The following is a 22,951-nucleotide window of genomic DNA, read 5'->3' as shown; positions in this document are numbered from 1 at the left end:
AGTAGTCGACTATATGATTAACTGATAAGCCTAGGCTTATTGGTTAATCTTCTTGACTACTTACATTTCCCCCCCCCCCCCCTTGCTAATATTTCGGTATCCGAGGTGGTAAGGGGAAGAGGGAGACCGTTTAAAAGCCAGTTCTCCTCAGCACCGTCTCTGCAGTGCCACTGCCTCCTCTCTCCCCCCATGCTACCTCTACTGCTATGAAGCAGCTTTGTCCATGGCAAATGGACTGGCTGTGGACAGAGGCCAGTCCCCAGCAGCAGTCCCTGTCTGTGGGGAGACCCAGCTGTCCGCAGAGCAGTCTCTGTCCGCGGTGGGCCCAGGCCCACTGTGGACCCTCTACCAACAATGGTTGGTTCCTGACCAGCATCTGTTAGGGGTGATCTAGACCGGGGGGTGGGGGACCACTGTTGGGGACCACTGACCAATAGAAAATTCAGTCATAGACTGCACACAAGTAAGAAACAAAAAAGCCCCACCTCTCACCAGCATGGGCTCCCCAGTGCTAGGGGGAGCCTTGAGCCTCAGGTACTGGATCCAAGCAAGCCGAGGGTTACATCCAGCCCTCAGGCCTTAGGTGCCCCCTGCTCAAGTGGGTTGATCCAGCCCATGAAGACTCTGCTGCTCCCCTGCCCCCGGCCAATCAGGGCCTAGGGACAGGGGAGCACATGGCACTCAGTCAACTCTGGCAGTTGACTCTTAAGTGCCATGATCTGGCTGGCAGGGAGCCAGAGTTTGCATGCTCCTCCCCCCACCTCCAGGCCAATCAGGACTTGGGGACAGGAGGAGTGCACAAAGTCTCCTCCCATCCTGTAAAGGACTTGGTATTTAAAATCAACCACCAGCTGCTGCTCCTTTGCAGGGCAGGGGCAGGGAATGAGAGACTTCACATGCTCCCCCTTCCCGAGGCTCTGATTGACCTGGGGTTGGGGAGCACTTGAAGTCTCCTCCCACCTCCAGGGGTAAGGGTGCCTAGAGGGAACCACCAGCTCTTCAGATTGCGCAGTCCCCTACCCCCAGACCAATCAGTCTTGGTGGGGAAGGACAGAAGTGTCCTGGCCCTGCCCTTTCCACCTGAGGTCCTGGCCCTTCTGGGATGGCCCGAGACCACTTCAAAAATGTCTGAAGTGGCCCATGGTGGTAAATGACTGCCCGCCCCTGATCTAGATTGTGCTTAGTGCTGCTGTGTGTGCAGAGGACTGGACTAAATGACCTCTCAAGGTCTCTTTCAGTTCTATGATTCTGGGATATGTGGCACATGTCTATTCTGTGACCATACTCCTTCCCCTCTATGTAGCAGTCTCTTGAATAAGAAGGAACTGAGGGAAGTTGGGTTCCAACGCTTTTGCATGGTCCTGTAGCAACATGTTAGAGGAGGGTACATATGCCACCCCAATTGGTGCTAAGGGAAAAAATGTCCAACTCTAGTGTCCTGTGTGTGCACGTATCTAAAGTGGACTGGACATGCAATGTATCCCAAAGAATAACAATTATAGAACAGGTTAGTAATTTTTTTAATGATTTCTTGGACTGTTCTGAAAAAGTATGATCTTTGAGATGAAAACATAGCTAATTGTGATAGTCTGCCTTCTGTAACACATCCTGTGCTCAAAATCTATGCACTTGAATCTGAGCAGTTATGTATGTCACTCTTGTGATTTGGAATCCATTATTGTAGACCAAGTGTTTCTCTATCGCTAAAGCATATGGCAGTTGGAAATGTACTACTACACTTCGTTTATCTGATACTTGAAACAAAGTAGCAGAATGTCTTAGGTGAATATAAGTATTTAACTTTTTACAAAACTAGACAGTAGCTCCTTGAAGGGCTGTTATATTTATTTTTTGTTTAGTATGATGTCATTTTTCCAACTGTACAGTTTAGCTTTATTGGTGTATATAAACAATCATTTGGTTTTTCAGGTTGGCAAAAGAGAAAGTTATGTATGAAAAAGAAGCAAAACAGCAAGAAGAAAAAATTGAAAGAATGAAAGCTGCAGCAAGTGATGACTATGGAATTAAAAAGCAAGTACGTTGTCCTAAAATACGTTTTTAAAGCATTATAGCTTATAAAGGGAAATTTGAAAGTGACTCAATGAAAGAAACTCACATAGCTTTTTCCGAACTCTGATGGTATGAACACTAGACTAAAATTCTCTTAAATAATAAAAAGGCTGTGGCTCCTCCACTGCCAGGGCTGCTCTGGGCTGGCATGGCTGGCTGCCACTGGAATTCATTAACAAGGGTCGGTTAACCATTGAGCATACCAGTTAGCATACCGGTAAAACATCTCTAGTACGTGTAATTGTAGATAGGTGAAAGCTTTTAATTTGGGGTGCAGATATACACAAACAATAGGTGCACAGCATTGGATGGGTTTAATGTATCACCTACAATACAATTACAGGAGTACCTCGGAGATAGGTACACTATATTTTTGTGCTATCCTACCTAATATTGATGTTTCTCAATTTTGTATGTTGGTGAGGGTAGAGGGAATGATTTGTGTTCACAGCTATGGAATAATGGACATTTTAAAGACATTTTTAAAAGTTTACCTGCAAAGGGGAGGAAATTGGTATTTGCCCCTCCTCCCCCTTATTTTTTGTCCTATGAATTCAAGCCTACAGATTTGTTTTTTAAAATGCAGATTTTTTTCTTTAGAAATAATAGGAATACAAAGTTTGGCTTTGTGGGACATTCATATGGACTGATCTTTCTCAAGTTGTAGCTGACTGTGTACACTTTTTCTCCCCCCAAGCATTTCTTAGTTATTTGCTTTTCAGTGGATGCTAACAAAAACTTTAAATAGTCTGTATTAAAGTCACTTTCACTCTTAATCAGGCTTCACTTGCATTGTCTCTCGTGTTATATACATCAACCAGTTCCAGTTATTCTTAATGTTCCTGGAAAAAGGAAGATAAAAATAAGCAGTGGCAAATTTTTAAAGTGCTTCTATACAAATGCTAGGAGTCTGACTAATAAGATGGGTGAACTAGAGTACCTCGTATTAAAGGAGGAGATTGACATAATAGGCATCACTGAAACCTGAGGGAATGAGGAAAATCTGTGGGAAACAATCATACCGGGATATAAAATATATCGGAAGGATAGAGCAAGCCGTGTGGGTGGCAAAGTGGCACTGTATGTGAAAGATAATGTAGAATCAAATGAATCAACATGCACAACAGAATCGCTATGGATAGTAATTCCATGCACCAATAATAAGAAATTAGCAGTAGGGATATATTACCGACCACCTGACCAGGACAGCAATATTGACATTGAAATGCTGAGGGAGATTAGAGAGGCTACCAAAATAAAGAACTCCATAATAATGGGGGATTTTAATTATCCTCATATTGACTGGATACATGTCACCTCAGGAAGAGAAGCAGAGATGAAAATTTCCCAGTGGCTTAAATGACTGCTTCTTGGAGCACCTGGTACAGGAATCCACAGGGGAGAGGTAATTCTCGATTTAGTCCTGAGTGGAGCGCAGGATCAGGTCCAGGAGATAACCGTTACAGGACTGCTTGGGAATAGTGACCATAATAACATTTAACATTCCTGTGGTGGGAAAAACACCTCAGCAGTCCAGCACTCTGGTATTTAATTTCAGAAAGGGGAATTACACAAAAATGAGGAGGTTAGTTAAACAGAAATTAAAAGGCACAATGACTAGAGCCAAATCCCTGCAAGCTGCATGGAATCTTTTTAAAGACACCATAATAGAGGCCCAACTTAAATGAATACCCCAAATTTAAAAACCTAGCAAGAGACCTAAAAAAGACTCACCGTGGCTTAACCACCTTGTAAAAAAGGAATCTTTTGAGAAGTAGAAGTCCAATTCTAGTGAGATGAATAGAAAGGAACATAAACACTGTTGTCAAATCAAGTGTAAAAATGTAATAAAAGCAAAAAAAGATTTTGAGGAACAGCTAGCCAAAAACTCAAAAAGAAATAAAATGTTTAAGTACATTAGAAGCAGGAAGCCTGCTAAAAAACCTGTGGGTCCCCTAGACGATCGAGATACAAAGGAGCAATCAAGGACGATAAAGCCATTACAGATAAACTAAATGATTTCTTTTCTTCAGTCTTCACGGCTGAGGACATAAGGGAGATTCCCAAATCTGCACCATTCTTTGTGGGTGATGAATCTGAGGAACTGTCCCGGATTGAAGTGTCATTAGAGGAGGTTTTGGAACAAATAGAAAAACTTAATGTTAACAAATCTCTGGGACCGGATGGCATTCATCCAAAAGTTCTAAAAACTCAAATGGGAAATTGCTGAACTATTATCTGTGGTTTGTAACCTATTCTTTAAATCGGCTTCCGTACCTAATAACTGGAAGGTAGCCAACGTGACACCAATATTTAATAAGGGCTCTAGAGGCGATCCTGGCAATTACAGACCGGTAAGTCTAAATTCAGTACTGGGCAAATTAGTCGAAACAATAGTAAAGAATAAAATTGTGAGGCATGTAGAAGAACATAATTTGTCGGACAAAAGTCAACATGGTTTCTGTAAAGGGAAATCCTGTTTTACTAATCTGTTAGAGTTCTTTGAAGGGGTTAACAAACATGCAGACAAGGAGGATCCAGTAGATATAGTATACTTAGATTTTCAGAAAGCCTTTGACAAGGTCCCTCACCAAAGGCTCTTGTGTAAATTACATTGCCATGGGATAAGAGGGAAGGTCCTTTCTTGGACTGAGAACTGGTTAAAAGACAGGAAACAAAGGGTAGGAATAAATGGTAAATTTTCAGAATGGAGAGGGGTAACTAGTGGTGTCCCCTAAGGGTCAGTCCTGGGACCAGTCCTTTTCAACTTATTCATAAATGATCTGGAGAAAGGGGTAAGCAGTGAGGTAGTAAAGTTTGCGGATGATACCAAACTGTTTAGGATAATCAAGACAGAAGCAGACTGTGAGGGACTCCAAAAAAAAAATCTCACCAAACTGGCAAAAAATGGCAAATGAAATTTAATGTGGATAAGTGTAAAGTAATGCACATCGGGGAAAAATAACCCCAACTATACGTACAGTATGATGGGGGCTAATTTGGCTATGACAAATCAGGAAAGAGATCTTGGAGTTATCGTGGATAGTTCTCTGAAAACTTCCACGCAGTGTGCAGCGGCGGTCAAAAAAGCAAATAGGATGCTAGGAATTATTAAGAAAGGGATAGAAAATAAGACACAGAATATCTTACTGCCCCTGTATAAAACTATGGTACGCCCACATCTTGAATACTGTGTACAGATGTGGTCTCCTCACCTCAAAAAAGATATTTTGGCCTTAGAAAGGATTCAGAAAAGGGCAACTAAAATGAGTAGGGGTTTGGAATGGGTCCCATATGAAGAGAGATTAAAGCGACTGGGACTTTTCAGTTCAGAAAAGAGGAGACTGAGGGGGGATACAATAGAGGTACATAAAATCATGAGTGGTGTGGAGAGGGCGGATAAAGAAAAGTTATTTATTAGTTCCCATAATAGAAGAACTAGAGGACACCAAATGAAATTAATGGGTAGCAGGTTTAAAACGAATAAAAGAAAGTTCTTCTTCACACAGCGTGTAGTCAACCTGTGGAACTCCTTGCCAGAGGAGGCTATGAAGGCTAGGACTATAACAGAGTTTAAGAGGAAGCTAGATAATTTCATGGAGGTTAGGTCCATAAAAGGCTATTAGCCAGGTGATAGAAATGGTGTCCCTGGCCTCTGTCAGAGGCTGGAGAAGGATGGCAGGAGACAAATTGCTTGATCATTGTCTTCGGTCCACCCTCTCTGGGGCACCTGGTGTTGGCCACTGTCAGCAGACAGGCTACTGAGCTAGATGGACCTTTGGTCTGACCCAGTACAGCCATTCTTATGTTCTTAATAAATGAGACCTGAGTGTCTAATGTAATAATAAACAAGCAGGGGGAAAAAATCTTTAAAAAGACAACAAAAAACTTTCCTTCTTGTTGCCTTTATTCATCATAAAAGGCACTAGCCCAACTCTGTACCTTGTTTTTAACCTTTCCAGGTTATTTAAAAGAAATATTTAGAACTAAAAGACTTATCTGGTGTTGCTCAGGCCCTTCAGGGCAAAGGGCTGGAGGTGTGGGTGGTGCATGATGAGTCAGTGCAGGGTCTTGAGGATGTGGCAGGCTCAGGGCAGGAATCTGGGGGTATGGGAGTTCCGGGAGTCAGGATTGAGGGGTAAGGAGGGGCTCAGAGCCGAGGGTTGGCAGGTGCAGGGGGAAGGGAGTTTATGCTTGGGATCACCCCACTGACTGCTCCCAGAATTGGCTGTGGGATGGTGGGGAGCTGCGCGGCCTGCCATCCAGCTGCTCCCAAGAGTCGTTCATGAGTACTACTGTCCCTTCTATCACAACTGTCCCTTTCTGTTTGATGCAAAACAATTGTATTTCACGCACCTCCCGTTGTCCTGGCACAATCAAACTCTAACCTTGCTTTAACTTATGACAAGAGGAAGCTGAATACCAAATTTGGTGGTCCTAGGCCTTACTGTTTTGGAAGAGTTCTTGAACAAACATTCACAGAGGAACGGACCGACAGATGCACATTTCTAAAATATATAGTAAGATGTTTATTGGGGGTAGGAAATCAATTCTGGGAGCTCTGATCAGGTAATATTCAAAATGTCACTTTTTTAAAGAGAAAGTGGAATAGAGGAAGATATCACAAAGCCACTAACTAGTAAATCTTTTAGTAGTGACTTGGCAGTCAAGCACAGATTATCTTCAGGCACTTATGTGCATTGTTAGAAATTTCTATTAAGTGAGTGTTGGTGAAACATGCTGAATTGACGGTTCTAGAGAATGAGACACTTATCCTAGTCTGTGCTCCATCACTTTCGCAATAATCCACCAGCACAAAGTGGATGAACTTGGTGCGTCTGGACTCTATAGGATCTCCTGCTTTTATGGAACAACAGTCAGGGGGTTGTGTGCCACTTAGTGTTTCCTGTCACACTCCTCTTGGTTGCTGGTGGAAGAAGTATGGTTTGGGGCTCCTCTGCAGCTTGTGATCCATGGTTCTACTAGCAACCCCAGGGGCTGTTGGCAGCTGGTATAAATGACCATAGTCATCAAACTGCTGTCCTGCAGTAGGGGGCTAGCTCTCAGAAGAGGTGTCTCAAGATTTGGGGAGTACAATGAGCCACTTATGCATCCAGCCAAAGTTCTGAGCCTAAAGTCCTTATTTATATGCCATAAGTAAATCCTAAGCAATGACACTGCAAGCTACCTCTTTATGCAATCAATCATTGTAATAATACCATATCATACACCAATAATATCATAATTAACTACGAATAATCAATACTTGTCATCTTCACTGTGTACCAGCTGGAATGTTCATTGTAGCAGCTTTAGTGTTATGGACACCCATCGACTAACTGATTAGGCTGAGGTCCTCAATTCACGTCTCACAGGCTCCCCCAAAGCCATCATATATTAACAATTCTAACTCCTTCCTTACATGAATGGGTTTTGAACTGTTACAAAAAAGTGAAGGACTCCGTGTCTTCACCCATTCCCGGTCTCTTTTAGGGAAAAATTTGAAATTCCCTCTTCCCCTTTAAAGATGGTTTTGTTTTTATTATACTTTGAAATATTTTTTTCTAAAGAAAATGGAGATGCAAGCTAGAGTTGGAAGATTTTCCAGCAGTTTAAATAAACAATATTATCTGAACCAGATCATGCTACCAGAAAAATGTAATAAACCAAGAGGGAAAACTGAGAAAATTCTATAGAATAAAGGAAGGCTTGTATAATTTTTATGCTTCAAGTCACCACCAGGTACTGAACACTTCGTTGTCAGTCAGTAACACACCTCCAGTGTTGCTGGCATCAAGAGATAATTGGCATAGCTGAAAAGAAGTACCATAAATCAGACTCAGTCCAAAGATTTTCCGAGGAAGTCAAGAGGTCAAGCTCATTTCAGGTCACCCCAGAGCACACATCCATGGTTTCAAGAAAAGGTTGCTTCTGCTTCAGCCACTGATGTGGGATCCTATGTGCCCTAGCTCAGTTGGTCTCACCATCAAGAGTGTAAAGCACCTGCCCAAATGGATTTCAACCTCAATTTAATCAAGAAGCTTACTGAAACTATCCTTGGGTCATGCCTGCTTTTGAAACCTGTGGAATTTCCCCCACCTCCACTCAAGAGTAAGAATGTTAAGGAGCAGGTTTTTGGCTAATCGTATATTGATATTAAGTGTATCAACTATACAATTAATCAGTAAGGGGTGGTTCTGCAGAGTGCCTCATCGGGGGTAGCTCCCAGAGCCAGCGCAAGGTGGGACTGAGTAGTCCTGGCTTGCGCCAGCTCTGGGACCGCTGCTGCTCTGCCTTTTAAATTAGTAAGAGCCACTAGGCTCTTACTAATTTAAAAGGCAAAGCAGCAGTGGAGGTAGGTTCAGGACCTGGCATGAGCCAGGACTGCTCAGATCCAGCTCGCAGTAACCTCTGTTCGTGGGGGCCCAGGCTGGCCACGGGCAGAGGCTGCTGTTGGAGCAGCCTCCCCTATACTCCTTCCCCCACCCCTGCTGCTGCTTCTGAGAGGCAGCAGTGGGAGAGGTGTGGAGGCAGATCGCATTGCAGAGATGGTGTTGAGGGAAACCTGCTTTTAAGCCATTTCCCCCTATCACTGGCTCCTGCTTCCCCCCCCCCCCCCGCCTTTGCTACCTCTTATACAGAAGCAGCAAGCGGGGGAAAGGGGAAGCAAGCAGCTGAGTACTCCGCTATTCACTTACATCCCTACTCAAGAGCATCCCCACATCCACTATAGCTGGCTTCCCCATATCCACAATAGCTGGCTTCATCTACTGGTTGCCAGTCTATGAAGGATTTTTTGGCAGACCCAAATTCATGGCCTCTGACTGCACCAGGAAAAAAAAGGGTGGATAGGTGGTACTATGTCCCCTTTCAGGCACTCAAATATCTCTGTAATTGCCTACAGGGCTAGGCATCAACCCTAAAAAACAGAACCCAAGAAGCTAGACTTATTTGGCAGGAAGCTTTATTATACAGAAGCTTTGCTGAGATGCTGTGATTTCATGCTGTGGGATGTGTCAGAGTTCAAGGACAAACTCTCAGATGATGCAACACTGGAGTTCCAGACATTGATCAAGGTGGACAGGTTGGTAGTCAGAACATCTCTTCGGGCAAGTCATGACACTGCAGATTCTGCAGCTAGTAACATGGTTTCTGCCATCACAATGAGGTTTGTGTCCTGGTTACACTCTTCTGGCATCCCTCTAGAGGTGCAACAAACAGGTCAGGATCTCCTATTTGAAGGGCTGTTGCTCTTAGAAAAAACTGATGAAATTTTGTGCGGTCTCAGGCCTGGTCTACATTAGGAGTTTAGGTCGGATTTAGCCACATAAGGTTGTTTTTTCTAAACAATGAGTCCACATTACCAAGCCTATTCCATTGACTTTAAGGGCCACTAACATCTATTTCAGTACTCCTGCTTTTCACGAGGAGTAACGCTAAATTTGACCTTTTATGGTCCACTTTATGGTAGTGTAGACGGAGCATTGCAAAAGTTGACATTCTTGGCCTCCAGAAACCATCTCACAGTGCCCCACTGTGACTGCTCTGCAAGGACTTGCTGCACTACTGCTCTCCAGGTGAACAGGAAAAGCCCTGGGAAACTGAATTTCATTTCCTTGGTGGACAGCATGGCAAAAATACCTCTGAGCAGGCGGAACACCTGAGCAGCACACCTCGCCATGAGTTCTATGAGATTAAGTCCCATGAGCTCTAGTTCCCATGGGCATAGATGAGCATCAGCATGGAGTGTGAAGGAGATCTTGGACCTCATCAATACATGGGAGAGGAATGATTAGGGGGGTTGAAACAGCTGCCATATGAAGAGAGATTAAAAAGACTGGGACTTCTCAGCTTAGAAAAAAGGAGATTTAAAGGGGGAGATAATAGAGGTCTATAAAATCATGACTGGTGTGGAGAAAGTGAATAATTATTTACTTGTTCCTATAACATAAGCACCAAATGAAATTAATAGGTAGCAGGTTTAAAACAAACGAAAGTAAGTATTTCTTCACGTAGCACACATCCACCCGTAAAACTCTTTGCCAGAGGATGATGTGAAGACCAGGACTTTAACAGGGTTCAAAAAAGAAGTAGACAAATTCATGGAGGATAGGTCCATCAATGTGTATTAGCCAGGATGGATAGGAATGGTGTCCCTAGACTCTGTTTGTCAAAAGCTGGAAATAGATGACTGGGGAGGGATCACTTGATGACTACCTGTTCTGTTCATTCCCTCTAGGGCATCTGGCATTGGCCACTTTGTAAAACAGGATACCAAGCTAGATGGACCTTTGGTCTGATGCAGTATGGTTGTTTTTATGTTCTTACACCCTTATTTATTCAAGATTAACTTTCACAAGAAGACAAGCCCTTTGAGAAGCTGGTGTTCTTGTCCTTTATCCAAGTTCTGCTCCTTGTAATCTCACACTTGAATCTCTCATGATTTTCTAGGATTAGGCACAAGCTTTTTGTTTTCACTAGTAACCATTATAAATGCTTTACAGATTTGCCAATTAAGATGCAAATTTCTGAAAATTAAAATGTGGAAGACTAGAATTAATTATACCTTTAGTTTCTGAAGCTGTTTTTTGTGGAACAGAACTTCAAATATGAAAAATACTACGCTGAACACTTCAGAGTTTGTTTAATGTTGAGTATTCCCAAAATAATTCTACTTGTTGTTTGGTTTTAATAATTCAAGTAGTAGTTTTTAATCTAATTTCTTTGTTTTTAAAATGTCATGTTATATTGAATATATGAAGTTTCAAACTTTCCTCATAAATCAGAAACAATGAAGATTGGGTGGAACTTTTAGTTTCATTCCAGTCTGATTACTTTCAAAATCCTTTGGGTTTTCTCCTAAGAATAGATGACCTCTGTTTAATAATCTGAACTCTCTAGTTCTAGTTGTCTAGAAAAAAAGCTAGTAAAGTTGCTAATAAAGGGTTTGACACTCTCATTTGTGCATTTGGAGAGTTTAAATAATGAGCACAAATCAGTGTCCTTTAAGGGCTAGCAACCAGTATTTGTATCTGTGTTCTCTGTAGAATAATACTTCTGACATGCAGGTGATATTAAACATTTTGTGAGGTTTTTTTAATGCACTTTTTGAAAGAAGCTTATTGATGAGAAATTATTGTAGTACTTGCTAAGGATTCCTTTTTTCTTCCGATTTTTTTAAAGAACTTCATTTTCACTTTGTCAAAGATATAAATGAATACTTTTTTTTAAATTCTAGGCTATATGCTTTCTATGCTGAGGATTTGAAATAATTGCCTAGTAGTTTGAATACATTAACATGGAAATTCCCATGTAGTAAGAAGATTTGACAGTTGACATTAACAATTGCTGCAGGAAAATTCTCTTGAAATTGGGCTCACCATTCTTCTGGTCTGCAGAAAGGCTTTGTCAGACCTTCCAGGCATAATGTAGTGACTTGACTATATGGGAAATTTGCTAGTTCTGTTCTGTCTCCAGTTTTGTCAAGACATTGGGTTGCCAAATTTTGAAATACTGAAGCATTTGGATGAAGTCAAGTAGGTGTCATGTTTTTCTCCCTTAGCCTCTCCACTATCTTTGTTCACAATGCTTGGTAGGAGTGGTTGAAATGACCTACTATGGTTCTATGCGTGGCCATCATTGTCAATGCACAGGGTTGCCAGATTCTGCTGGTTTCTGTCACTGTCATTTTCCTACCAGTATTATTAAAGTAGTAAAGCAAAGGCATGTGAAGTGGGATGTGTGCTGATTGCACATAACATTGACAATAAGAGCCATGCATTCCCTCTACATCTAATCCATGCCTAGGCAAATTACGCCCCCTCTCCCCCCCCCCCCCCCCCCCGGACAGATCTGGCCTGCCAAGCCACCAGATCCAGCCCATGGAGGCAGTGGGGAGCCCCAGGCAGGCTCCCCTGCTTGTGCTGTGCCAAAATGCAGCTGCCAAGCTTCCTTTCTGTTTCAAAACTGGAGGAGTGGGAGGATGTTTCAGGAGCTGCCCCGTCCCCAGCACAATCCCATTGGCCGGTTTCTGGCCAGAAACCAGCCAATGGGAGTTGTTCCTTGGAATAAAGGCAGACAAGAAAAAACGCACCCTCTCTCCTTGGCTCATTTGTTCACTGAAACATATGGCCAGGCAATCAGGCAGGCGGGCTGGCTGTGAAACGTTTTAAACTTGGCAGGCAGGCTGGTTTGCGTGCTGACTGGTAAGTCTCCTGTCCACAGCCTGCCTCTGACCCCCAAGCCTCTTCCTTCCCCAACTCTCTGCCTCCACCCTCCCCCCCCCCCCCAACTCAACATATCCAAACCCTCTTGCACCCATACCCCTTCCCAGATCTGGCACCCCAATCCTGCCCCAGATCACAATCCCCTTCTACCCTAGGTCACATGCCAAACTCCTGCACTCTAGTCCCCTGCCCTAGGTCACAACCACCTCCTTCACCCAAACTCTCTCCGAGACTCTAGTCTACCTCCTTATAGACTAACTGAAGTGTTGGAGCATAAGCTTTCGTGGGCAAAGACCCACTTCATCAGATGCATCTGACGAAGTGGGTCTTTGCCCACGAAAGCTTATGCTCCAACAGTTCAGTAAAAGTACCACAGGACTCCTCGCCGCTTTTGCAGATTCAGACTAACATGGCTACCCCTCTGATACTAGTCTCCCTCCTGCACCTCAATCCCTTACCCCAAGCTCCCTCCTGCACCCAACCTCCATCCCAGACCCCACATCTCCTCCATTAATATAATGGAAGGGTGAGGACCTCGACCACTTTCCAAAATCTTGAAGTGGCCTCCTGTCAAAGATTATTGCCCACTCCTGATCTAATCAAAGTGCTGCTATAGTTTAGTTGACGCACACTGCAAATTCTAGTTAGCAAATTCTAGTTAGCAAAACTGTGAGACCATCTTAGTTACAACAGTCTTGCAGCCCACTAAGATGGAGGGCCAGTCACGGTCCACTCACTAACGTAGGTTGCCCATTGCTGTTCTGCACTCTCTGAAATAATAAGCTGGCATGAAAGAAGAGTATATCCCATTACTCTTGCATTGAAAAGAGTATATCCCATCACTTTCTTGAAAGTTTTCTTCCCACCTCTCCAAGAGTAAATAATTAAGTACAATTTATTCCTCAAAAGGCAAATTGTCAGCAATGTAGCGTAATGGATCTCTACATCTCCTGCTTCCTCAAACATTTTCCAGGCCAGCCTGGTTGTTTTTAATAAGAGTTAAACAAATTCACATTTTAATAAATTGAAAACACTTTAAAATATGGATTAGTAGATTTATAAGTTATTGAGAAGGAAAAATTTGTCTTTATCAGTTCAATTACAGTAAAATATATTTGCTTCTCTCCCCTCCCTTTCAATTCATAGCCTCTTTGAATCTGGTTGAGGAAAACCACTTTTTCAAAGTACCTTTTTATTTTCAATTTTGTAACAGGCAAAACAAGTGACTATGAGGTCTTTTAAATGTTTTATAAAGTAATTTAGCTAATTTCTTATCCTACAACTACCCAGGATGGACTTTCATACCTAAGTAATTTCAGTACTAGTTTTTGAGGTGTATTCTGATAGCTTTTTATCTATGGTTCAGGGTAGATCAGTGAGAAAATCATTGTCTCTTTTCATAGGATACTTTCTTGATCAACAAATTTCTGCTTTCTTGTCCCTACCCACTTTATCCTTGTGTGCAGAGTTGTTGTAGCCATGTTGGTCCCATTATATTAGACCCTCAAAGTGAGTGAGGGGTTATGCCTTTTATTGGACTGACTTCTCCTGATGAGAGAGAGAGAAGCTTTTGAGCTTCTTCAGGTTGTCTTCAAGTCCTGAAGGCCACCTCTGTGTAAGGTCAAAAGCTTATCCACCAACAGAAATTGGTTCAGTAAAATCTTACCTCTCTAACCTTTCCTCTTTATCAGTGGGATGTTATGTTTAGAAATCTTATATCCAGAGTAGGTGAAAGGCAGGGAGATCATTGTAACTTTTCAATTATCAACTTTTATTCAGGGAGTGTCCCTTTCCTCAACTTTTAAGTGAATGTGCATCCCTGTGCCAGTGATTGGAAAATTTCAGTAGCAGTGACCTGTTGGGTCACACGTGCAGGGTCTCCCTGTGTCATGCCTCTTCTGGCAGCTTTATAGTATTCTGTGATCAAACAACCCCCAAGTTCCTTCTCAATGTCCCTTGGCTTCAGAGCTATGACAGCAACTCTTTACTTATTATATATTAGACTTGTTGTTATTGAAGTGTTAGAGTAGTTAGCTATAGTTACCCTCCTCTTCCCCATTTATTTTATTATTTTAAAATATTAGATATCATTAAGTTTGTTCACCCTTTAGTATAGTGCAGCTTTAACCCCTTTCTCCTGGGCAATGCTACTGAAGGGTATGCCCAGATCCCCAGAGTTTAAACTACGCCTTGCTTGCTGGGACTCAGTCCTGGTCAGTATTGGAAATGCTGGGTGTGTCTGTTGCCTTGCCCAAAAGAGTAAATCAGTCCTCAAATGGTGAAAAAAGGAAGGCAACAAATTCCCTTTCCAGGGAACCAACCAAAAAGAATGAACTCCTGACACCCTTGGTATTGACCACAGCATGGCTAAGCACCTACAAGTCGGTGGGATATTCTGGTACTGAGACAGCCAAAGACCTTAAGTGAGCAGACTGAGAGAGGAGATCACCTTCTCCTTTGTACTGATGGGGAGCCTCTTAAACATCTGGCACTGAGCAGCTCAACATCATCACGGTTGGTCTACATCTACCATTCTCCTAGCACATAGCGCAACTACCTCTGTACTGATATCGGCTACAATAGCAGCACTATCTATAACACAGTTTTATGTATTGAGACTTGTGGCACCACCAGTTTCTTCATCATAAGGAGTTGCTAGTGTATGTAACTAGAATTTCCCTTTTATTTTGTACTGATATTACTCCAGCATGTTCAGTACTATGCTAATTTATACCATCACTGAGATCATCCTCGCCTTTTTTTAAGTGATGATTCACCCATTTGCATGACTGCTAGTCCAGGTCCACCAAAGTAACCTGCATATCAGCCAAGTGATACCCAAGAGTGGTATGGACATCCCACCACTGGTGCCATTCCTCCTGCAATGGTAATTTTGGAATTCGTGATCTTCGTACAGTCACTAGTACTTTAGGCCTTCTAGTGTCTACAGAGAGAAGAAGTAGTGTTCTGCATCAACCTTGGCAGGTAGAGCTTCTGGAGCAGTTTCTGAAGAATGGGAGGAGGCTTTGCAACAGGAAGTCATAGCTTTAGTCAATCTCTTCATCCTCCTCAGACGAAGCAGACATGTCTCCACCACTTAGTTCCAGAATCTATTTTCATAAATTGCTGACTTGCTTAAAATACCTCCGAAGAAATGGCAGAGTCTGGGTGTAAGCTGTTGGCTATTTTACAGATGCAAATGTAATCAAAGATTGCACTCTATAAATGAGGTATGTTGGACCCAACCAAGATCATCTGGCAGACCCTGGCAATAATACCACCCACTTGTAAATGAGTGGACAAAGTATTACGTCCGCACAAAAGCAATAGCTTTTTCTTCTCATATCCCCCACTAAATTCCTTAGAGGCCATGAATTACTGGGGCAGACAGTACCACTTCAGAACCATCCCATACATAACTGGAAAAAGACCGTTTTGGGGGCACAAGATCTGTTTGTCAGCAACTCTGCAATTTAGAATTGCCAATTATAAGATATCCAAGTTTATTATCTCTGATGATGACAAATAACAATAAAGAGGGTCACCTTCTTGCATGGATGGCCTTATAAGCTTCATTGGATAAGTTAGAAACAGCCATACGATTCATTGGCACTACAGAAGTTATGTGACTTCCTTTGTGACTCCACCTCTCTGGGTTTCCTAAGAAGGTCCAATCTACTGTTAATGATCTTCCCTTTGAGGTCCAGAAATTGTTCGTGGAAAGACTAATCCCTCCAAACCTTGAAGGATTCCAGGGCAACTCATTGGTCTTTAAATATTTACACATCTGCCAAAAGGAGGAAGCTGGAGAAATAGTCTATTCAACAGACAAGACCTACCCCTTCTGTCCAACCACAGAGGCAATGTGACCTACAAAAACACTGGTTACTTAATCCCATTTACCTCCTATTCCCCTCCTATCCACCTTCCCTTAATGTCCCTTTACAGGGATCTTTCTTGTGATCATTTTTTGAAATAAATCACTTCCTGTACTTGGCTGTGGTAGAACAAGTACTGACACAACACAGAAGGAGGAGGCTTTTATTTCCACTACTAAACCCAGAAAAAGAGTGGGGAATGAAAGCCTATTCTTAACCTAAGGAAACTCAGCATGTTCATGAAGGTTGAGTGTGGTCATTAAGGGAGCCGACAGCTTCTATTGCCCTGGGCAAGGTGTGTGTGCGTGCGTCCGTCCGTCCGGGGGAGGGGGGAGAGTGGCTCTGTGCCCCTGGAATGGGCAGAAACTCAGACAGAAGAGGTGGGTCTGGGGCAGCCAGCCCTCTGCTCTGCACCCCCAGCCCTCCAGAGCTACCCAAAGCATGTGGCATAGCACTCCCATGGCAATTTAAAGGGCCTCAGGTTCTGGCTGCCTCCCCTCTCCCATTAGCAGGTCTGATGGTCATGTTGGCAACTATAATCCAAGCACTGAAACAAAGGGACTGGGTCTTGACCTTTGCTCTCCAGGATGGATATTTTCATGTTTCCAGACACCCAGTGTTCTGGAGATTCTTCTAATCAATTCAGGGACTAGTTTGCTACCAGTACAAAATAATGCCTGATATTCTCCAAGGTTCTTGCAATTGGTGGTGGCCTACTTCTGCAAATAAGGATTCATGATATTCCCCTATTTTAAACAACTGTCTACTTAAAGCCCCTTTCTCAGGAAGATGCTGTAGAAGCTACTCCGAGGAGGATGGTTCTCTTCTCTCAGCTATTATAAATAAGCATGAAAAAATTGACAAGAACCATTCAAAAACTAGACTTCATTGTGACCCACCTTGATGTGCCGGAAGCCAAAGCCTTGTTACCACTATGCAGATTTATCACCTTTGATTGAACAGCACAGACTAGCAAACAGATACCATCATTCAGGACCTCTCTCCCAACTATTGGTCATATGACAGCAACTATGTTAGGTAAACATGCTAGCCTACATGTGCATTGTCTGTAAGGCTGGATCTGGACAACATACATTCAACACAGCCAAAGTCTGAACAAATGTCTCATCACTCAAAAGCCCTGTACACTGGTTGGCTCAACCCCACAATATAGGAGTCCTTTTCACACAGTCCCTTTTGTATGTATCCTTAAGGTCAGGGAGCTTTCTTGAACAACCACACAATTCATGGTAGGTGGGCCCCCACAGAGTCAAGTTTACACATCAACCTACTGGAATTATGAGCAGTCTGCAGTGCATGCTCATGCTTTTTACCTAAGACCATAAAGGTACTGACAGACAACATTCTTTTCATATTTATGTAAACCTTCAAAGGAAGAGCAAGGTCACATTCTGTCTGCATTAAAGCAATGAGATTATGAAACTGGTACATTGCTGTTGTGATAAATGCATCAGCTACCTATCTACAAGGATCTCAGAACACCAGCACAAATGCACTAAAGAGAAAGTTATCTGTCCCACAAGAGGAAAATAAGCATTATGGTCCTACAGAATACATTCAGACACTGGGGTTCTCCCCCTCCCCCGAGACTTTTTTGCTATAGGCTGGAATGCCAAATGTTCAGTTTTTTGCTTAAGAGCAAGATTCGAACCATGATCTCTGGGTGGTGATTTCCTTATCTGCTGTATGCATTTCTCCCTGTCACTCTGTATCCAGAGTGATACACAAGATAAAGACCAAACAGTACAGAGTCATCTTGATATTTCCCACGTGGCCTGAACAAACTTGATTTCCTTACCTGTTGAAGATGTCAGTATGCCCAGCGCTTGTTCTCTTTCTCTCCTTTCCCCCATATCTCCTATCTCAGGATGCAGACCAGGTTCATTATTCAAACTTAGAGATTTACACCAGGAGGCATGGTTCCAGAACCTTGAAATGACCTGCTCAAAAGATGTGAGGGACATGCAATTAACAGCAAAAGTACATGTTGTATGTACCTGTACAAATAGAAGATACCATATATAATGCCAGAACAGGTAAGCTACAGCTATTACATCCCCCGTGCCACTGGTTCTAGATTATGTACTGGACCTAAAAAAAAATCTGTTCCTATCAATGAAGGTGGCCTTTCTTGTCGCAATCAGATTTGTGGGGGGGAGTGAAAGAACTAGGGACTGTTGTGGTTTCAAAGATAACGTTTATTTTTAAGAGAGGCCACATCCTAAAATTTCTACCCAACGTGTCATCTTCATTTTATTTCAGTCAAGTCATTCACCTTCTATCATTCTTCCTCAACTTCATGAAAACAAATGATAGCTGGTGTTCCTCACTTTGAGATAGGCACTAGCACACTATTTTGAAAGGACTAAGCTCTTCAGGAAATCACTGAGTATTCCTTTCTCTTTAAAGGAATATCTAAAAGATCCACTAGCCAAGTAGAGGCTCTTTGAAATGTATTTCTGGGTGCTACCAACTGCATGATATGCAACCCCCCACTAGGGGCTCAAACACACTCCACCAAATCACTTTCCACTCTGATAGACTTTCTAAACCAGGGGTGGGGAACCTATAGCCTGCAGGCCAGATGCAGCTTGCCTTTATCTGGCCTGCAAAGCTCAAAGCTTCCCCCTGTCCCTCCAGGGGCCAAGTTGGCACTGGCAATTCAGCCACTCCTCACTGGTTAGCAAAAAGCACCACATTTAGTGCAAGTATTGTATTTAATTACAAATCAGTATGTTTTAATGATTACCAACCAGTGAGAATCAAACTTTCCTTAGGAAAATAACTAAAAGTATAGTGCAAAGCAACAGTGAAGTCCGTGGTGGAAATCAAGTTTTTTGTTTACTCATTTAAATAATGTTTTAAATTGGTGATTTAATTCTCTTCCCCCCCCCCCTTTTTTTTTTTTTTTTTTTTTTTGAGGGCTCAATTCCTCGGTGCTGGACCCTGGTCTGATACCACCTTTGGAGATGTACAAAGTTGACTTTGATTTAAACAATCCACAATAATTTAAAAACACTGCAACCACCTTTACAGATCTCAGCCAGTTTTCCCCCCATACTCATGTGGCTTTATCTTCCTCTTTGATTAAGTTCACAGAAGAATTCAGGATTAGATCTATAGAGTTCTTCTTCAAGGAGTGTCCCAGTGAGTGCTTTCCTGTAGGTGTTTTGGCACCCCTGCACTTGTTATCAGAAATTTTGGGCTGCAGTATTCCCCTGGGTATCAGCACGCATGTGAAGCACCACTCACGAAGTCAAGCGTCGCCTTAGTTCCTTCTCAGCTGCTCCTGGTTCATTTAAGACAGAGCAGTTATCCATGATAGAATAGCTAGAGTTGATAGATTTGTGTGTGTTAGTTATTAATATTGAGTTTAAGTAGTTTTGGCAAGTTAATTCATTGGTTTTTTTTTCCCCCGTTAGTGTTAGTTTAAAAAAAAAATTTTATTCTACAGTTATTATAGTTAAATTAGATACGCTAGATTCACCAGACTTCAAGAGATATCTGACCTGCAGAATGTCAATTCCTATCTTGGATGGACATGTCCAGTGCACTAGATGCCAGGGTAACGACCATTCACCAAAATCTTGCCATAACTGTAAAAAGCTCTCACCCAGGTCGCTCAAAGCAAGAGAGCTCCAGCTTAAGCTGCTCTCTATGGGAAAGACTGACAGACCAGTGTTGGAACCACCTTCAACTACATGGCTGCTTTGTACATCTCCAAAGGTGTTTCTCTCCTCGCATTCCACCCCAAACACGCTGCTGGTTGATGTGGCAAATAACAGGGGGAAATAAACACAATTCAAGTTGACCCTATATGCAGGGCCGGCCCAAGCCCTTTTGGTGCCCTGGGCCCGGGAGCGCAGTGCCACCTCCGGGCACAGGGCTCATGCGCAGGCCCGTCCGTGGGGTGCGGGTCTGCCCCTCCCAGGGTGCGCAGGCCCCTCCCCCGGGGCACACGGAGCATGCGCGGGCTGGTCACGGCCACTGGTGCGCAGCCTGGGGCCTGCCCCCAGGGCGCGCAGCGCATGCATTGCCCAGCCTGGCCTGGCAGTGCAGGCCCCCGCAGCCATGGGGGGAAGGGCGCTGCTGGGCTGGCGCTGCAGGAGCCGGGCGTGTGGCTCCTGATGCCAGCTGTAAGGGATGCTGCACACCCCTTACAGCTGCCATCAGGTGCCACTCATCAGTTGGCGCCCTGGGAGGCTGCTCGGCTCACCCTGCCCATACGACAAAAATTGGAACGGGCTAGACCTCCTTGGCAAGAATTCATACTCTTCTGCATCCCAGTTAGTTAGAATTGCTAATTACTCTGGTCTTCTTGAAAAATATACATACAACCGTTTTGAGAAGATGAGACTTTTTATTGATAAACTACAAGAAAAGCACAAGGCAGCGTACAAATCTAGTATCGATGAGGCTATCTTGATACCAAAAACAGCCCTCCAGGCTTTTCTTGTCACGACCAACACAGCTTTGAAGTGTCTCGCCACGGCTGTAGTCATACACAGAGTCTCTTGGCTCCATTTGTTAGGCTTCTCTAGAGAAGTACAAAACACCATTGAAGACCTGCCATTTGAGGGCTAGAAATTAATCTTGGCCAATACTGACACTGAACTCTATTCTCTAAAAGACTTGAGGGCAACCCTCAACTCTTGGTTATATACATCCCCCAACAGAAGAAAAAAGTCAATCAAATGTATAAGCCCCGTGGTAGAGCAGCATCCTGTTTATCCCAGAGACACTACGACATGAGGTGCCTCTAGAGACAACAGAAGCAGAGAAAGCCACAGGATCAGCAAACTACACCCCAGTCCATCAATGGCAGGCAGATATTTTGAACATCTGGTCAGGGGTTCGATGTTGTTTCCTCACGCCAGCAGTTACAGAGTCAACCTTTTTCCAACACCTTTTTCCAACCTTTTTCCAACACCTGGGCTGCAATAATAAAATGGGCCCTAGAGGTCCTGAACAATAGCCTAGCGATCCCAGTCATCAAATTTCCACCAACCCAATCCCCTTCCCTGTCCCTCTTCAGGGACCCTTCTCATGAGCCCATTACGGCAAGAAATAAACAAACTGCTACAAATGGTAGCAATAGAAATTATTCCAGAATGTCACAGGGGAAAGGGGATCTACTCCAGATACTTCCTCACGCAAAAAAAGTAGGGAGGATAGAGGCTCACATTGTATTTACAAAGGCTGAACAAGTACTTAAGAAAGCAGTGATTTACCATGACAACACTGGCAAAGATAATTCCTGCATTCGACCTTCAGGATACATATTTTCATATTGCAATAAGACCATCTCACAAATTCTTCAGATTCACACTAAATAATCAATACTGTCGGTACTCAGCGGCTCCCAGAGCCTTCTCAAATTCTGGCCATGGCAGTAGCACACCTATGAAAATCAGGAATAGTAATCTTCCCTTACCTGGACGATTACCTGATAGTAGCTCCAACAGAACAGCAGGCCAAACAATCCACAAAAATCACAATCAGACATTTTACAGAGCTGAGGCTACAAATAAATGCACAGAAGTCCAACCTGACCCCATTGCAAGAACTCAAGCTCATAGGGGCTATGCTTGATTGCATGCAAGCACAAGCGTGGCTACCTCTTCCAAGATTCCACACACTCACTGCATAAGCACAACCTGTCATACACGGCCCCAAAATATCAGCCAGACAATGCCTGCAACAACTTACGTAGTTCCTCATGCAAGGTTACATGAGAGAACTCTTCAGGCCTGGTTGCACACTTGCCTCCACCCACACAGGCACTCATTGTGCAAAATCCTCAGCCCTACAAACAGGGTCGGAGTGTCCCTTTCCTGGTGGGTTCAAGACAACAACCTCTGCTCAGGGGTTCCTTTCCACCAGCCAAGTCTGTCGATCCACATCACAATTGATACCTCACTGGAAGATTGGGGAGCCCATATGCCGGATCACACTATCCAGGGGAGATGGTCTCCCAGGGAGTCAAGCATGCACATCAACGTACTCAAGTAACGAGCTGGTGAAAACTTTCTCTAATTCAGGGCAAGGCAGTCAGGGTATATACAGATAACATCGCCTGCACGTTCTACATAAACCGACAAGGCGGACCCAGATCACATCAGCTATGCAATGAAGCAGTTGCCCTATGCATATGGTGCATAACTCCATCAAATAGATAGATCTGTGGTATATTTCCCAGCTGAACAAAATGCCACAGTGGTCCAGTTGCGTTGTTTTCACCAGAAGCACAAGAGGAAGATACACCCTCAAGCCCTGAATTCCGTCTTCTGCAGGTGGGATTTTGTGGAAATAGACTTATCGGCAACATCACTCCACTCCAAATGCCCCAAATACTACTCTAGGGTGGACCTGGGCAGGAACTCCATAGGTGATGCCACGATCAGCAATTGGCCTCACAGGCTAGTGTATGCCTTTCCACCCCTTTCCCTCATAGGGAAAGTCATTCACAAGATAAAAGCACAATCAAGTGAAGGTGATTATGATAGCACCTGCATGGCCCAGACAGACATGGTTCCCTTACCTGTCGCAGATGTAAGTTGCTCCTCCTATTACTCTTCCTCTATGGCTGAACATAGTATACTCGGACCAGGGTTGGGTTCTGCATCCATAGGCTCATAAGCTTCATCTGACCACAAGGCTCCTTCATGGTTAACAGTGTAATGCTTCTCCTGCACAGAAGTAGTAGGAAACATAATCCTTAATTACCACAGAGTACAAGGAAAACCTACCTGTACA

At 43.4% G+C, this 22,951-nt stretch overlaps 1 protein-coding gene and 1 long non-coding RNA gene across 4 annotated transcripts in view; one reads left to right on the top strand and one right to left on the bottom strand.

The window, feature by feature from the left end:
• The window catches only part of TBCA (tubulin folding cofactor A), a 57,259-nt gene that overhangs the window by 30,271 nt on the left and 4,037 nt on the right, over positions 1-22,951 (top strand). For both annotated transcript variants that reach the window (XM_075932319.1, XM_075932320.1), the window contains exon 2: positions 1,930-2,035. In XM_075932319.1, the coding sequence (XP_075788434.1) occupies positions 1,930-2,035 (106 nt within the window). The remainder of the gene's footprint in view (positions 1-1,929; positions 2,036-22,951) is intronic.
• Positions 20,597-22,951, bottom strand: part of LOC142829931 (uncharacterized) — a 29,115-nt gene continuing 26,760 nt past the window's right edge. For both annotated transcript variants that reach the window (XR_012904861.1, XR_012904862.1), the window contains exons 2-3: positions 22,737-22,884; positions 20,597-20,732 (exon numbers count right to left, since the gene is read on the bottom strand). This is a non-coding gene — a long non-coding RNA (uncharacterized LOC142829931). The remainder of the gene's footprint in view (positions 20,733-22,736; positions 22,885-22,951) is intronic.

The sequence above is a fragment of the Pelodiscus sinensis genome, chromosome 6 (genome assembly GCF_049634645.1).
Source record: "Pelodiscus sinensis isolate JC-2024 chromosome 6, ASM4963464v1, whole genome shotgun sequence".
NCBI classification, from domain to species: Eukaryota; Metazoa; Chordata; order Testudines; family Trionychidae; genus Pelodiscus; species Pelodiscus sinensis.
The sequence above is the reverse complement of the archived record's forward strand: the minus strand, read 5'-3'. Positions and strand labels throughout refer to the sequence as shown.